Below are 18,345 nucleotides of genomic sequence, written 5' to 3' on the forward strand. Positions count from 1 at the left end.
TCAGGGACTTAAAAAGTGATTTGCTTTTAATTTGTCCTCCTAAGATCTGGCTCAGCAGATTTTTGCCTCGCTTTCCACATGCAGCCTTCCACCCCGTATCCCAGGCACTGTGCTGCGAGAAGTCTTTGTACAAATCCTAAAAGGTAACTACAAATAATGCCAGTCATTCGTCTTTGGAAAACGATGACCCACTAAACGGACAATAAAAAAGACATTCAGGTTAATTTGCTATTATTACTGGACTAAATGCCAGGCAGACAGAGCTAAGAGTCGGCAGGACAAAACTGTTCATCCTCTAAAATCACCACCTCAAGAGAACAATTCCCCTGAAAGAAGCCCAGCTGACTCTTCTCATCCAGATCATCAGAACTCCAGGTCTTCATTTGTCAACTTTACAAAACTTTCAGTTAAGATGAACTCTTCCTGTTTTAAGGCCATAAAATATCACTGCAGGGTCTCCCCGCCCTCTCTCGCAGAGTTAATTCCCTTAATATCCCTTTTTTAATCTCTGCTAATGAGCATCAAAACAAAGAATCAGTTTTTCTTTTTTTTTTATTATTATTATTATTATTATTTCTAGCAGACAATTTACATAAAATTCCCCTTTTAAGTTAGTGATTCATAACTTCCTGCAATAAACTACTTAAGGAGCAGCTTTGGTAAAGAATGGAATGAAACAACCAACCAAAAAAAAAAAAAAAAAGAACAATCACAGCTGATTTTGAAACCAACACAATTCACCAAATTTAGATTCAAAAGAAAAATCTGCCAAGCTGTATTTTCTCAGTGTTTCCAAATATTCCACCTTCCTCCTCCCTTTTCGGGTTTGTGCAGATGTGGGAGCTGCGTTCTGTCAAGCAGTTTGTCCTGCTAGATCATGGAAATCCATCTTTACATGATTCGTAGACCTTGAATAGAGGACTCTAAGGTCTTGAAAGAAAGAAATCTTAATCACAATCTGCTACAGTATCCTGCATTAAATAATTCAGTGTAAATGCTGAAGTTAAGAAAAAACAGTAAAACCCCTGAATACTTGAGATTAGACTCATATTCAAGAGCCAGAGACCACTACAATAATTTATTTCAAACTCACGCATACAGAGACCAACAATTCCACCCTCTCCCCCTGAAACTGCATTAAAGCAGCTTATATATCACCTCAATTTCTTATTTGGCTCCTGTCCCCACCAGAGCTTCCTGGCATTGTAGAATACAGATAAACTATTATTTTCCTAAAAGGCAGAGTGCCCCTCTCAGCAGCTTGGGGAGGCCAGCAGAGACCTCTGTTGGCCAGTCCTCAGCAAAGCAAGCACTTGCCTTACATCCTTTTGGGGCTTTCAATGCAACGCTGACTATATTTTATATCTGTTTGAGGTAACTTCCTACCACTTTGGTAAGTTAACTGTGAGAGGACGGGACCACGTTCTGCAGAAAAACACTGAGCAGAGCCCAAAGGGATGGAAGCAAGAAGAGGCAGCAGGCCTGGTCATACCAATCACAGGATGGTTTAGGTCGGAAGGGACCTTAAAGATCATCGAGTTCCAACCCCCCTGCCATGGGCAGGGACACCTCCCCCTAGACCAGGCTGCTCCAAGCCCCATCCAGCCTGGGCTTGAACACCTCCAGGGATGGGGCAGCCACAGCTTCTCTGGGCAACCCGGTCCAGTGCCTCACCACCCTCACAGTAACAAATTTCTTCTTAACATGTAATCTAAATCTCCCCTCTTTCAGTTTAAAACCATTACCCCTCATCCTATTGCTCCACTCTCTGTAAAGAGTCCCTCCCCACCTTGTGGCTGAGGTAGAGGTTGGAAAAGAAAAGAATTAGTGGGATTCCTACAGGGACACAAGCAAGTCCATTAAAAAATTAAGTCTGGATTAGCACCATCTGCTAAGCAACGTATATCTACATTTATGCTGAATCTTGGATCTGTCTTCCTTCGGGAGTTCACCAGATACTCCAGTCTGGATTTCCTACTGCTAATAAAACCTGCATGAGGGCTGAGCCCCAGAAGTTGATGCTAGAGATCAAAAAAACCCCACCACCGCACCAAGTTCACATAAACATGGTAGTAAAAGCATACCTTGAAATCCCAGATAGTCATTGCTCCATCAATGCCGGTGGTGCAGAATTTACGACAATCTCGTTTGTCAATCTCATAAATAGACACTTGGCTGGAAACAGAGAGTGACAGCTGTAACACAGACACCCATTCCAGACAGCCAAAAAGCTGGGAAATTTTGGTTGAATTCAACTCCTACTCCCTCAAAGGGAGACATGGGCATAGCAGAGCTGATGCTAGATTTTTGGTACAGCGCTTTGGAAAAGTAAGCAGAGAAAACGGATGCTGAAAGCCTTTTTATCGCTTTGTGACTGTAGCCTAAACATTTTTCTTGGATAAAGACAAATTGCTTCAGAAATGTTAGCATCCTCTGAGCTCACAGTTTTTAAAATGCAAGGATATTTTACCCAATTAACCTGAATCAATCCTTTTGACGAATGCAAGTAACATCTGAAATAGGAAGCTAGTATGTGAATTCCCTTTTCAGGTGAATTTTGCTGAGTAGATTTTGCATGGTGCTACCAATCTCTTGTGAACTATCTACATATTTGATAAGATAAACTGTGTTCAAGTTACAGAAGACATTAAAAATGAGCAAAGAGCAGAAGGACGCATGCCCTGTTAATCATTAACTTTACCAGCTTCCATGTAAGCCGCAGAAACAGACAGCTGTTAGTGAAAGACGAAAATGAAAATGCTACAACCATCTGGTATGGCAAATTTGAGCTCTCATAGGTTTGTGGTATATCCTGGGAAACCAAAGCAACAACAAGAGCGTTCCTTTCCCTCGTATTGGTGGCCAAAACACTCACGTTATACTGTTTTGGTGCAGTGTCTCCAGGGTAGTGTTACGATCTTCTGTGGTGGCTCTTTTATCCATGTTTCGGAAGCGTTCCATAGCAGAAATATTGCGCTGGATGCTCTGTTTTGGAATGTCTAGTTTGGAAACAAAGGTCAGCAAGCCACGGTCATCACAGTTAAAGAGCATTGGGCAGCAGTCATGGCCCTGCAACCAGAGAGCATGAAAGCATGTCAAGAAACATAACCAACATAATCACCATTTCTTTTTTCTGCTGCTGCTAATTGCAGAAATGCAAAGATAGCCACTATGGTAGAGTTTGTTTATTACTAACTTCATAATGTATGGCATTTCTCCCTCTCTAAAACACTACAACACTCTACAAGGAGAAAATAATAGACACTTACAGCTGCCACCACACTGTTCTCAGAGACAAATGACACACTCAGGAGTGGGAGGAACTCTGTTTTCAGCTGCGAAACCCTGAACACAAGAACATTTGTTAGAGGACTTCATTGAAACCTCTCATCTTTGGCTCCAACAAAAAATAGAGAATGTTCTCACACAAGGATTATTGGAAAAGAAGTCAGTGTAACTCAATTGTCCTGAGATGACACCAGGAAGTTGTAATTTGCAGTAAAAAGTTATAATCTAATGAAAGTGTCCAGGAAAATCCATAATAAATATGAAGTATTCCAGGTGAAAGGCTGAAGTTACTGTGGGTAAACAGTGGCAAGAGTTTAAAAAGAACCCCCCCAAAAAAGGTTCAAACTGATGAAGCTATTAATTTCATTTGCATATAAAAAACACTTAAGTTTTAGTGCTTGACCTCATCTTTTCAGGAGCAAAAAGCCTGTATGTTAAATTAAGTCAACTTTTGTGATTTTATAACAAATGAGAAAAGAATTCTAGAACACTTTACACTTAATGATATCCCCAGCCAGGTACTTATACAGCTGTAGCCATCAGAACCATAATTCAAAATGAAGCACAGCAATGCCTGGATGATCCACCAGAGATCTCCGCTGTGAACACATATGGGGAATCTCTTCCTTCTTGGTTAGAAAGCCATGAACACCGAAAAGTTATTCAAATCAAGATGAGGAGCAGAAGGAGGAGTTGTTAATAAAATATTTTGTTGGATTGGAAGGGGCAAGTTGAAACCTTCCAGCAGCAGCGTCTTAAGGACAATGGTTGGAATTAACATTTCATGAAATGTTTCAGATGCTGGTTGGGGATAGGGTCTTAGTAGCTATGGAGCGAGCACGTTTCTGGATTCTCTTGAAGCTATTTACAAGGAAATCTTGTTTCCCCAATCACTGGAGTGGAACGTGTTTTTTTTTTCCAAATGCTCCCCGCCCCCCAAAAAAGTAAATTGACTATACCATCACTGAAGAATTATTGTAAGAAATTTAAATTATATAATCTAAAATTCTAAACCTTATTTATACAGGCCTCAAAGAGACCCCTGGAATCTACAGTAAAATTGTCAAAACTGGAAACGGCAGTCACAGCTCTCATTGTTGCAAGCACAACATTCCACAGGCTGCTTCCTTCTATGTCAAACAGCTAATAACTAACAGAAAAAGCATACTTACATCATATTTTTTGAGGCATCAGCAACTGACACAGTACTATCATGACTGACCCAGGCTAGGCGGTTACCGCTGGCAGAAAAACTGACACTATGCACCCATCCGCCACTTCCAGCGCCCCCAAATTCTGACATCAGCTGCCCAAAAGGCATTTTGGAGCCCCACGGTGTACTGGCTGGTTTTTCATCCACTTCCTTAATGTAAGCAGAAAACACCCTGCAAATAAAAGATTTCAGCATGAACAAAGACAGAATAAACCTCCTGGGAGCTGTATATACATTTCATATTGGAAACAACCAGATGCATTCTAGTTCTACCAAAATAAGATACTATGGTATCTTTAAACAAGCCTCTAGCAGCTGGGAACCTTCAACATACAGAGAGAAAGCAACAGTACAAAGGGTGTAAGGCATACAGGTTTCTCATAAATGTCATGTCTTGTATCTTTCTCCTTTTTTCCAGAAGATGGCACAAAAACATACATTGTCATTGCATTTTCTACTGTGCTAAGATTTCCCTTTCATCCTTTTGCAGTGCTAATAATTACTCCCAGAGTCAATTCTTCAGTTAGAGAAAAAACGTAAATTGCACTGTATAATTGGAAGCCAATACAAACACCTACCAAATTATCCACTTTTTAAGAACATTCACCTTTTAGGAGGATTTCAAAGAAAAATAAAAGATGTCCAAACGCCAGCACGGGGGCTCTGAGCCACCTTATTCTAGCTCATTACTGAAAAAATGCCTCGAAAACCTGAGTTACCGCAATGTTTTTATAGTTTTTTTCCCAGCACTACAATTTTCAAGATATGTTTAAATAGAAAGCCTCCCCCTTTCATCAAATTCCTTCTGCATGATTCAGACATGCCACAATATGGTGTTCTTGACTGTTACCATGGAAGTTACTGGGACGTCACAAACATAGGATTAGAGTCCATTGAACAGGAGGAGCAAGGGAGCTACGCCATACTATTACCAGAAAAACATTTCACTGGAAAAGAAAAACCATGATCAAATATTCATGGTTGCAGTCAAACACAAACAGGAATTATTTTATAGTGAGTTTAAGGAAATGTTGCTCCCCCCTCACCGTTTTTTAAATCTTTTAGATGTGTGGGGTATGCACTTCAAAAAGTACCTACATTCAGCTTATTCAAATAGAGCTGATCATTTGGAACAAGAAGGGTTTAACTGCAGCTATATTAGGCACAGATTTTCAGAGAATTAAGTATAAATTTATACTTGGCTCTATCAGTTTAAATATAATCTAATAGTAATCCTCCAAACTTAATTTTATAGACATCTAAAAGGACGGTTCTCTTAATGTATGGAAATAGGACAAGATGTTTAAAGCAACAGCCTTTGACACAAGGCAGAAAAATCATTCCTAAGTAGTGAAAGGCCTTGAAGGTAACTGTTAGTTAAAAAAAAAAAAAAAAAAAAAGTCTTTACCCTTACTAAAGTCTCCCTCTCTTTTGAAACCAAAATCATCTCAGCTTGAAGGCCCCAGACTTCAAAGAACATTGGGAAATGACTTTCATTCCCACAGCAACATTGTTCCAACGAGAAGATAAAATTCACACCTATGCGGTGCTGTTAGCTATATATATATATTTCTGAAGACAAGAGGAGCTCATCTAGGCCAGCCACCAAAAAAAACTCTGCTGAATACCTATCAACTTGGAGCCTCTTCTGCCCTCCATTCTTTTTCCAAAATGTCTCCCACTTAGCTGCTTATTAGTTGGCAGTGGCTCTGGCAGATCCATTTCATAATTTTCTTCAGAACCACCTATCAGAACAGATGCATACTTCAGGCCCAGATAGCTTTGTTATCTTTAACATGTAACGGAACGTTCCCTAGAACTGGAATTCTAGAGATCTACGTTAATCATTTAGCAAAGAGAATATTCTTATGTCATTTTGCGGAAGAAATAGAAACATAAACCCAGTACCAATCTCCACTATTTTTCCTTTCTTCCTGTTATGTTTCTATATGGAGACTTCTACGATAAAAGGAAGAAAAATATTAAATAATTTACCTAAAGTAAAATGTTAAGCAACAGCAGAAAGTTTCCCAAATGTTTTAAACCAAGATCTGATTTTTTTTTTTTTTTCAAAATATACACCATTATTTCAGAGAAATAAGATGCAGAACACAATGAATTTTCTGATGGTAAACAAAAGACTAAGCAAGTCTTCCAGAGAATGCTCCTAGGAAATTGGTTGAACCACATCTTGACTTTCTTCCAAAAGAAAAAAAAACAAACCCAAGCAAAACCCCAACCAAAAACCACCGCCCCCCAAAAACCCCAAACCCTATACTGAACAGAAAATAATTGAAGTCTAACTTCTCAACCAAAACAGAAGAGATAATCAGAGATGCGCTGTACACAACAAGCACCGAACAAAGCCTGTAGCTAAAGTCCAACATAATGGAGATATATATATATATCTCAGCTGACCTAATGTCAAGAGTCCCAAGATGCTTTATGAACACACATGAAAAAATTTCCACGCATGAAAAGCAGCTGCTTCTGGAAGATGAATGAGTACGTTTTACATCACATTTTTTGTGAAAGGAAGTGATCATGTATAGTTTATCTAACTAAAACTGGAGATAAGGCAGGAAAGGGAGACAGCTCTCCTCTTCTTCTCAGCTCCCATTTAATGTCTCTCCTTACATAAAAAGGTATCAAAGGATTGAATCTAGATGCATGGGTTTTATTCTGAAATAAGGAATGTAATAGTCAGTCCCACCTCCCCCTCCCACTCCTTCTTAGTCTTTTTTAGTACACACTTTGAAGCTTAAAAATTGCCCTATTACATAAAGAATTTAAGAAAAGAAGCTTTCATTATTATTCAAGGTACAAGTGATTAAGTAAAATATGAATTAAAGTCAACCACTCTGCAGACAGTTCCCCATGCAGACTTCTTTGCAGTGACCCCAATCACTCAGCACAGAGCAACTGGCAGGACCCCATCCCTCATGGTGTAATTTCACAATCAGCTTGAAAGACTACTCCATCCATCTCACATGCCAACCTGTTTTTCCCAGCCTTTTTTTTTTTTTTTTTTTAAAATGCTCTTCAAAAATGTGTTTTGTTGCACCAAGTTTCAGGTGGATCAATTCCTTGACCCTGCTCACCACAGGGCTGCAAGAATGTTAAGGCTAGCACCAGCAAAGGGGAGCAAACGAGTGACTCAGGGAAGAAAAAGATGAGATACTGCCTTTGGAAGTGCCACGTTACTCGGCATTTTTAAACTCTAACTAGCAGTGTTGGTGTTCTACAAGATAGCACCTGCTAGTCTAATTTCAGCCTAACAACTAGATTTCGGCACTCAGTGCATGCACAGTAGTACTACTTCTGTGACTGCTAGTAAAGAAACTCACCAGTTCATTAGATTCAGGCACGTCCCTCAACAGAGACACATTAGTAGTCTAAGTCTGCATGCAGTAGCACCAAAGCCAAAGTTTCTCAAGCTGGATATTTTATTTGCGTAATAACAACAGTATGAAATGCGCCGTCTTCTAATAGCAAATGCATGATCAACATGCCCATGGTACTGAAGAACTTCAATCAGTACTCTAAATTGGTTTACAGGTGCTTTATTTTCTCTCACCTGCACTTGAAGTCACAGGATCCTGCAGCCAGCAAAACATTGTTGGGGTGCCAGTCCAGGCTAAGGACAGTGGAACGAATGGGCTTTTTAATGTGTTTGCTCACCCACCTAAATTTAAAAAAAAAAAAAAAAAAAAAAAAAAAAAAAGAGAGAGAAAATCTATATGAAAATATTTGACTGAACTCCCAAGTCCATGAAGTACTGCTTAAAAAGATCACTCCCTTGCCAATGGCTAAACACATCAGTTTTGCAAAACACACATTATACCCAAATCTTTCATATTCCCTTGTACAGACTGTGAACTTTATATGGTTATCTTAATTAAAGTTTTAAGTACTATGAATAAACTCATGTTAAATATACATCTCTTCACCTGAGTCCTACTCCCCTTCTAAGTAATTTTTGTAACGCATCAGACGGGAACTCGTCAATGTGAATTTTACACAGTAATTGCCTGGTCCCTTACATCCTATGAAGAGCTCAGCTTTGACTGTGACATTGAGATAACAAACACTATTTTCTTAGATCACTAAGTACCAATCCTCTCCAGCTCCTTCCACTGAGTTTTAGTCACCTCTCTTGCCTATCAACTTTTCTACTGTTTAATAATACAGTAACTACAAAAAGCAACAAGTAAATGGGTGAATTGCCAATGTACAGTGAAAAGTGGTCCTGATGTTGAATGCATGAATATTAGCCTAAATACATCTCAGCAGATTTAGTTTGTTTGAACTATTCACAAAATAGTAACGAAATTTGTTAGTCAGTTGATGGCCTTTGGGATGATGGTGCTTTTTCTTTGAATTTACTTCCATCAGGCACAAACAGTTTTAAGGATCGCATTAAATTATTTGTCTTCAACATATGGGGTTTTGATTCTCCTGCAGACAAGTGACGCAGAGAAAATGTTAATAACTGAATATGTTGGAAAGCATTAAAGTCCAAAACAATCTTTAAAATATATTTTGCAGATGGCATCATTGTTTACCATCTCCACATGGAAGACTGCACACAGAACGGCGGGCACTGACACCTGTGTTTTTATGCATGTTTATGCAACCCAAAGCAGTAGAGACTCAACATACTGATTTCACCTACAGACGATATGGTAAATGTAGCTCCAACGCATACAGCTACAAATGTAGATCCATTAAAGATCAGCAGCACTGTTTAGATGCCAAAGGGGAAAAAATGTTAATGGTGGAAATATTTGTGATAGTCCTGTCTGAAATCTATAAACTGTGATAAAAATATACAACAGAATACAGAATAGGTAGATGACAAGCTCGAACATCTTCCACTAGACCACCCTGGAGATCAGTGATAGACTTGAATTCTTTAATGACAAGAAATAGTCCAACATAATCTATACGGAAGAAAGACTCAAGTCAAGGTTTCTTCATTCATTCTGGAAGGAGGTGGGAGGAGGAAACATTTCTTCTTTACTGCAACTGTATGGTTGAAAAAAGAATTTTTACTCCGCAGAAATTCTTGCACTTTTAGAAAAGCAACATATGTTTATGGCAGTCAGCCGGAACACATCCATGCCAACGTGTATAATCTGAAAACAGGGTAAGACAAAGGCCTTTAAGTGCTACACCAGAGTAAAGGAGTAAAAGAGGGAACCTTTTCCCCAAGATGTAAAGTCTATGAAAGAACTGATGAGTCCTATCACTCCATATTTCCTGAAGATTTTAGGAATTAGTGAAACGGTAACCTAGTTACCACCATTAAACTCCAGGCTTTAGCTTTCCCGTGCAGACCTTAAAGGTATAAATGGAAATTAAACTCAAACAGCTCACCAGTCATTTTCAGATTCAAAGTAGCACACAGATATAAGTCGAGCTCCACTTCCCACAGCAAATTTGTTCTCCAAGGGAGACCATTTCACAAAGGTAGCTGCACGATTAATTCTCAGGATCACAAGGGTTGGTTTCCACACGCCGTCTTTCTGACTCCAGACATAGGCATTACGGTCTGCACCGCAAGTTACAATGCGATCGCTTTTGGGAGCCCAGTCAATACCTGCAATTTAGAGTTCACATGAATAAACTTTTCTCTTTGTACCGTTTGCTTTACAGTAAGTCTAAACATAGACATTTTGGAATGATGGAAGCTTTCTACTACAGAGACAGCTATTCCTGTTAGGTTAGTATTCCCCTTCTTCACTTATTCTCCAGGCACCATTTTAAACTGTTAGGGATATCGCTTTGTCCCTCTAGCTTTCATCAAAATTGCAGATGGCAAATTTCCTGATTCCACCGAGAACTTGCCCGCTAAGGAAGATCGCTCTGCCGGCTGGCCAACAGGTGGAGCACTGCAGACCGGCTAAGGCCTGTCCGCCGGCACCCTTCAAACCACCAACTTCTGCCAGAGAGCCGTTTCAACTGCGGAAACCCAGCAATTCTAAAACTATGCACAGACCTCTAACAAGAGTTGTCTGCTTGCTGCCAGACTGCAGTCGTGATCTAAAAGTTTAGATAGCACGGGGTTATTTTGGTTAGAAGTTGTCAATCTTCATGTGCTGATACAATCCTTACATTTTTTCCATGACAATTTAAGCTGTGCCATGAGAAAGAAACGTTTATGAAGAAAAATAATAACAAATTAAAGAATAAAACGAAGCCTTCGATAAGCCTGCCACTGCTTCTTTCCCTTCTTATGCAATGAAGGATGTTCTCAACTGGAAAGTCTCACAGCAACATTATTTTTCATCTTTTCTTTAGCATCCCTCTTTGAGATGTGGAAAGCAACCTTTTAACTCTCCTGCCACAAAACTGTATTTCAATGGTTTTCCATAACTGTGTTCTGTATTAAAAATATTCCTTAAGTATACAAACTGAAAAAATGATAAAAGTTATGGAAAGAATTTGCACTAATTTTACCATATCGGTTATACACAGTGTACGCCAAAATAGGCTTACACTTTAAAAGTTGAATTTTGAGGAGGTTGGTAGCCTGAAACCAGTTACATGAGTCAGACTAGCACTGCCTTTGAAAGAGGGACCATCCTGCCTCTCTTTACTTCTCTCTCCCACCAGCACCAGTGTTCTTCTGACCCATGGCAAGTTCAGCTTTTTTTTTTTTTTTTTTTAGTAGAAAACTAAGCCACCAAAAGGAGCGCACAATGCTCTTCCTGTAAGTGAACAGAAGCAGCTCACCACAAATATCTGAATCAAGACACAGAAAGCAAGACAAGGGACCTTGTCCCTTGTGATCAGAAGCTGGAGTGGCAGCAGCTGAATCACTCCTGTCAGAGGTAACAAGCGGTTTGATCAGTCTATCTACTGTGTGTAACCACAATTTAAGTCTATTCTTTACGACAACCACAGCACTTAGTATTCCAAAGGTATACGCTATGCAGGAAAGCAGAGCGCGCTCTTCCCCAGTCATGAATATTTGGCTTCTAACACTAACAGGTACAAGAAAAAGCAGAGAAATGTCTTTGGGGACCAGCATGTCATTTGTAAATTCAGCCCAAGTGACTCTTCACAAAAGGGAATGTACGGTTGTGCTCTTTGACCGCAGAAATCAGATAAATTGAATAAAGTTCCTGCAAAATGCTTTTGGGCAGATACTTCTGCCCATTAGTGAGCTGAGAACAGAATAAAGGATATTGCTGTTTTGGGCAAGTACTTGTATTAATTACTTTCATTTCCTTAGAGAAAAAAGCCCTTATAAAAATGTCACTGTGAAAAAAAATAGTAATATAAACGACTACCGCAGGACAATCACATTTTAAAAATAACACCTTGTGACTCATCATGGCAGCTCTTCTTACATTTTCATTGCAGATCTACAGATACTCTGTGCCTGCAATAAAATGTGCTCACTGATGGTCTGTCATAAGTCCAGGACTGACCACTTCAAGTGTTTATGCAGTCCCTAAAAAAGATATTTATTGCTGTCAGAAACCACAAACCAAGACAACAGTTGTACACTCAAAGTTTTAATACTAGCACTTGAAAGGGAGCAGCACACACCACCAGGAGAATTTGACACACTACCAGATTACTTGAGAAGACTGAAAACTTATTCTTATTATGTCTTTATGAATGAAAGATAAGCAATAGATAAGAAAGGCTCAGTTACTCTACCAAAATGTCTGGAAACGAAACAGGGCTTTTCCTGCTAACAGTCATTGCATGTAGTCCAGAAAAATGCTGCAAAGCTCTCTGTAAGTGGGAATGCCAACCTATAAAAAGATCTATTTACTCAACACTTGCAGACTTCCTGTTCAGATTCTCTACTGGGGAAAACAGGGGGCGAACAAACTGACTGTGTTGCACAGCACAATCTTCTCTTACCTGTAATGTGTCCATTGTGCTCCTTTAGCTCATGAGCCTTTACCCACTGGTTTCCGCTCTTCTTGTAGATGTGGACTTCATGATTATTAGGGCTAATGGCAATCTCTTAAAGAAGAAATAAAACAATCCAATAGTGCAGAAGGCCTTTTAATACCAAATGCTTTAATTGGAAAGACTTTCCAATTTAAAAACTGTATTCTCACATTTCAGAGCATTACATGGGTTTTGTAAACAAAGGGCAAACATCCCTGGATAATCTCAAATAACATGGTCATGAGTATACGGCTCAGAAAGACAATACATTTGGAACATAACAGTCCACGTTATAGTGGAAAACTAGGCTATTAAAAGAAAAGGCTGGTTTGGGGTATGAAAATAGAGGGTCAAAGAGGGTAAGGGGCAGGGCATATTCTCACAAGGTGCAGACCAAGAAGAAAAGCTTTCTGGAACACTAGTAAGACTAGATTTTCTCATATGCCAGAGTTCCAGTAAGGGGTTTAGAAAAGTTTAGATTTAGCAGATGCATGCTTTTGGATCGTAAGTGGAACATTTAACATGTAGCACTATGTATTTGATCGTAGCTTCCCTAAACATGATCCAGAACATTACAAGATCATAAACTGACAGCAAAGAGAAAACAGCAATTGGAAAAAAAAAAAAAAAACGAAACCAAAAACAAAACCCACAATTAAAATTAACATATTACTTACGGGTACGGTCTCTGTTCCATGCATGGCAGGTGATTGGCTCTAGTAAAAACTGATGTAGAGACATTCCGAATTAAAGATATTCCTATGTTGTAAAAATTGAAAAAGCTGAAAGGTGTAAAATTGAAAACAAAACACTTCAAAATTCGATAATTATTAAAACAAAACCAGCCTTCAACATTTACCAAGGTTGTTTCCTTATTTACTAAGTTGTGATCTTCTGTAAGTAAAACATGTTAAGGCCGCTAAATAGTTGCCTTTGCCATACACCCCAATATCTTCAGTTGGCCAATGACTTTTAACTGTCCTGCTTACTACAGCTAATTGCAATTGACCTAAAAGCACGCTTGGTTTTTGGCATAGACACACAGGCGAGACAGCAGGTTGTTAGGACAGCTAACAAACCTAATAATTTTACTACAGAAACAGAATAATTGGGGAAAAAAAAATTCTAGGGATGTAGCTCAGTGAATTGATTCAAAACCCCGACATGTATCAAGGCTCACAGGCAGCACTACAATAAAATCTTTTTCTTCATCTTTTTCAGGAAGCTAAATTGGTGTGTCCAGAACATTGATATGTAACCATAATCTGCTGATGTATTATTTGATAAAGCCATTTATATGTATCCTAGGGAAAAATTATTAAGATTAGTCATCAACTAATTACTAATTTCTTCAAATTAAACCTAGCACTTAACTGTTTTATAGTTAGGCTTCTGCCCTCATGAGATTCAAACACTAAAGAACAAGTTGAATCATTCTAGTTTGTAAGTATTTTGTTTAAAAAAAGGTAGACACCTAGTTTTTTCTTTAATTGCTACAAGAGATAGCGCTGAACATCTGCAATTGGAGACGCACTGACCCACAATTACAAAGTTGTTTATAGTATCATATTGTATTCTAAGTCTTGCATTAATCAAGGGCAGCATAAATGGATGGAAGATAACAACGTAAAAACTCAAGGTCACCTGTAATAATTAAAACACGCATAGGTCAATACATATAACTTGGATTTGTCAATTCCTTCTGTATATTCCACTAATTTTCACAGCAATTTATCCTTGGCTGCTGGATCAAAGTCTTTTCACCCCTACATATACATCTAAAAAGAAATATCTCTGTGATGTCATTCCAAGGCATCCACACCCATTATAGCCTGAAATTACAACATACCCAAGTATGGCCATGTTAGCAGAGGGTGGAGACTTCAGGTCAAGGTAGGAATTTGGAAGCAAACAGGAAATGAATGGCAGCCCAACAGAAACTCAGGAGTGAATGAAAGATGAGTACGTTCTTACGGAGCTTAGCAATTACTATCGCACCAGTAGTTTAACAAGTATGCTGAAAATGCTGAATCTTGGAGCAGAGATGATACAGTATTTCACCAATACAAATAATTGGAGAGACTTTTTCTTTTCTACTTTTTTTAAGAAATCAAGCACTGCTATTTTAAAGAAATAAGACTTACAGTTACATTTCAAATGTACTTCAAAAATAAACTTTTAACTATATGAGCTTTAAGACCAGTTCATAATTTTATCCAGCATGATTTTCACAGTTCTTTCAATAATCATATTCTACCAATCAAACACAGCCACTAAATATATGCAGTCCCAAGAAAGATAATTAATTACTTGTATTAATGTGAAAATGTTGACATAATCCAAGTTACCTTTGACCTTGAACAGCCATGATTTGAGATTCCATGTATTAATATAAGCAAAACACGACTGCAAATTGCTTTTTCCACGATCTTGCTTTACTACATGCCAACATTCAGTAGCAGTACATTTCCATATACAGGAAAAGTTGAAGAGCTGTTCTACCAACATGGAATGCTCAGCCTTTTTTACTCTTTCCGAAATAAAATGTAAAAATATCCAATCTCCTGTCCCAAAGGATCACAGCTATTTCAAAATACTTTCTAATACAACCCTGGTATTTAGTCCACAGATTGGCACTACATATAAACAATATGGTCCCATCCTAACTTTTAGTTCAGAGTTTTTTACTAACCTACACACTGTTCCCAAAGACAGCCTAGACAAGTAATATGATCCATTCCTTCCCATTGATTGAGCTTCTTGAGCACCGGAACTTGTAGCAAGCGACTCTTTTCCATTTTGGTTTGGTAACAAACTCATAAAAAACAACAGTGATTATAATCTTGAAAAGCACTACTATGTCTGTCACCTGATAGTTGCAGTGCTGTTTTCTTTGGGAAGATAAATCTTAATGAAGTCTTCCAGTTATATTTATTCCTTATCAATACATAGACAAAATCAAACTCACAGTTTGCTAGAGAAAATAATTTTTGATATAATTCACATGTAGTAAAATCCTAAATGCCTTCCTGTCAGTCGACCTCAGAGTATCAGACAGGAAAGATACTATTATGATAACTTTGTTAGTCAAGTACTTAATGCAGCTATCCCTAATCTTTTTTCAAACACAAAGTAACTGTACTTGAGTTTCAAAAAATTGAAAAAAAAGAAGAAAAAAGAAGGAAATCTTGCATCTTTGTACAGCAGGAGTTATTTCAGTATGTAGACTGAAAAGATTAAGGTTGGAAAGTACAGGACTCAGCTGCTGTCATCTCTCAATGGGGTGAGAAATATGTGGCGTGAGGCCATTCCTGGACAAGCAACTAGCAAGGATACAGGCTCAGAAGTGGAGATAGCACATGTGTGTGTGACACAGAGAGAGACAGAGAAAGAGCAAGGCATCTTTTTTAATCCCTGCCTGTTTTCAGAGCACCTACATCACTTTCAAACATCTGGAATCGAAGTGCCTATAATTAAGCACTGCCTCCTACTACTGTCATTCCCTTCCAAGTCACTCGGCGCAGCTTTCCCAAGAGGGTGACTCCTCACAGGCAAGCCTACTGACACAGGACACCATTAGCATTATAAAGCCGACCGGTTTGGGATGGATTGCGGGCTGCGGCCCTGCCCCGCGCTGATAACACAGGTGCACAGGGCTGCCGCGGAGGCCACGGAGGAGCAGGGGGGGGACGGGCGGCAAAGCAGGGGCTGCCCACCCAGACCTGCCCGCCTGCTCCCTCCCCGGCCCCATCCATCCCCCTGTGCGGCCCCGACCCTTCGGGGCGAAGGCGCTGAGAGGTCGCATCGCCTCAGCCTCAGAAGGGTGCCCCCAGACCCACTCCCACTCCCCCCCCGCAGCGGCAGAACCGGGCACGGCCCCCCGCCCCCGGACAGACGGGCGCTGAGATGACTTTCCCCCACCACCCCCTCAGCACCGGCGGGCCTACAGGCTTCCCCCCCCCATCCCTCTCGGGGCGGGGGCAGGCCGGCCCAGCGGCGCGGCGGACAGCCGCCCCCCCGGTACGGGGACTTACCTGAGGCGGCGGGAGCGGAGCGGGACTCGCGGACTCTGGTCAGTCAACGCGACTCCGCTCCGGGCGGCGGGAGAGGGAGCGGCCGGCGGCGGAGGCCGAGGGGGGGGGGGGAACCCGGCACTGACAAGGGAGCCAGGAAACGCGCTCTGCGCCTGCGCGCCGCCCCGCGGGCTGCGCCTGCGCCGCCGCCGCGCTGCAGGGGCGGGGGGAGCCGGGGCGCGCCGGGGAGCGGCTCTGCGCCTGCGCAGCGGAAGGGCGGGGGGGCTATGCCCGCGCCTCAGACAAAGGCGGCCGTCGGGGAGCGCGCATGCGCATTGAGGGGGGCGTCCCCCTGACAGAGGGGCGGGAGAGGATAGGTGTGTAAGTGGCTGAGGCGATGCTAAATTCTCCTGGGGGTGGGAGTTTTCGTCACCTCTGGTGTTCGTCGCTTTGTGAGATGAAGGGGAATATGGTTCTCTGTTGGAAGGGGGATGGGCCAAGTGTCTGTGGGTCCTTGGGGTGTGAGGAGGCCCCAAGTGCTGGTGGTGGGGCAGTTTGTGTGAGGCCTCCTCTGTTGAGGTCTTTTGCAGGGCTGCGGTGAGCAGTGTCAGGGAAGGGCCGCAGGCTTGGGAAGGAGCGTGAGGAGCTGAAGGGAGATCGTGTGGGCTTCTTCAGCATAGGGTGACTTAGAGTTGGAGAGCTGTCATGTGAAGAGCCTTTGTGACCTTCCTCCCTTTTGGAGACTGAAGGATGGAAGGAAGACACTCTCCACTGCAGGGGATAACAATCCTATCCTAACCTGCTCAGATGCTGTAGGACCTTCCTGCCTGTCTGGGTGAAATACAGAAAGAAGTGCATTTGCAATACTGTGCCATGCCCTTAATCCCCTTGAGGAGTTGCTTAGTGTTTGGGGTCCATGGTTTGGCTCCTGTAAAACTTCAAGCTCCATTGCCTGTGAGTTTTTGTGAGCTCAAGTACAACAACACACACAAAAAAAAAAAAAAAAAAAAAGAAAAAAAGGCAGGTGGGGGGAATGGGGAGAGATTAGTGACTCCCAGATATACTAAGGAGCAATAGAGTAGTGAGTTTAATTTCGAGTCTGAGAGAAAATAAACAATTTATAAGCATCTAGAAGGAAACAAGAAGGTGAATGCTAGCCAGTATGGCTTTGTTGTGAATGAATTGAGCCAATCTAATTTCCTTTTCTGGCAGCATAACAGGGCTTGCAGATAAGGGAGAAGCAGTATAAGTCATATATCTTGATTTTTTTAATAGAGCTTCTGACACTGGCTTGCAGGATATTCTAATAATAAACTGGGAAACCAGTCTAGATGATACTGCTCTAAGGGAGTTGCAAAACTGGTTGAGGAAAAATGTACTTGATATCAATGCTTGTACAGGGAATTACCCTGGGTCCATTACTCATCCATGATGAAATAGAGTGTAATTACTGCATTTCAAAATGAGATCAAGTTTGAAGGCAGAATAAACACAGCCATAGAACTAGGATTCAAAATGGGATCTCTATGGAAAAAAATAGGATGTGGTTCAGTAGCAGGTGCACTGCTGTACACTCTAATGTAATCAACTTCAGAGTTACAAGACTGGGAAGAATTGGGCAGCTGGCTGTGCTGCAGGAGAGGATGGAGGGGCTGCCATGGGTTGTAGCTGAATAGGAGTCCGTAACATCTTGCTGTTGCAGAAGAGGCAAATGCCATACAGATCTGTATAGGTAAGAAAATGCTAGTAAGGCATAGACAGGAATCCTGCTATGCTAGAAGTCCTGTCCTGGGCTCCACACAAGAGAAATATGGACGATTTGGAGAAAAAGGTGGCAATAATGATCAGAGTCTTTGAACACATGACTTTTGCTGAGCCTGTTGAGAGGACAAAAAACTGAGGAAAGATGTGGTT

At 40.8% G+C, this 18,345-nt stretch overlaps 1 protein-coding gene across 2 annotated transcripts; it reads right to left on the minus strand.

Annotated features, from left to right (window-relative positions):
* Positions 1 to 550: 550 nt before the first annotated feature.
* Positions 551 to 16,584, minus strand: ARPC1A (actin related protein 2/3 complex subunit 1A). 2 transcript variants are annotated; one of them, XM_082490815.1, is made up of 10 exons: positions 16,453 to 16,584; positions 13,096 to 13,200; positions 12,386 to 12,490; positions 9,881 to 10,103; positions 8,079 to 8,186; positions 4,461 to 4,673; positions 3,270 to 3,345; positions 2,876 to 3,069; positions 2,085 to 2,175; positions 551 to 930 (listed from the first exon to the last, which is right to left on the minus strand). In XM_082490815.1, the coding sequence occupies exons 2-10, from the start codon at positions 13,157 to 13,159 to the stop codon at positions 892 to 894; spliced, it is 1,113 nt and encodes a 370-aa protein (XP_082346941.1). In that variant the 5' UTR covers positions 13,160 to 13,200; positions 16,453 to 16,584; the 3' UTR covers positions 551 to 891. The 2 variants fall into 2 exon arrangements, with proteins under 2 accessions (XP_082346941.1, XP_082346942.1); XM_082490816.1 differs by having other exon boundaries at positions 13,096 to 13,177; positions 16,453 to 16,578.
* Between the last annotated feature and the right edge of the window lie 1,761 nt (positions 16,585 to 18,345).

This window comes from Vanellus vanellus (genome assembly GCF_965231255.1).
Source record: "Vanellus vanellus genome assembly, chromosome: 14".
In the NCBI taxonomy this organism is placed as follows: Eukaryota; Metazoa; Chordata; class Aves; order Charadriiformes; family Charadriidae; genus Vanellus; species Vanellus vanellus.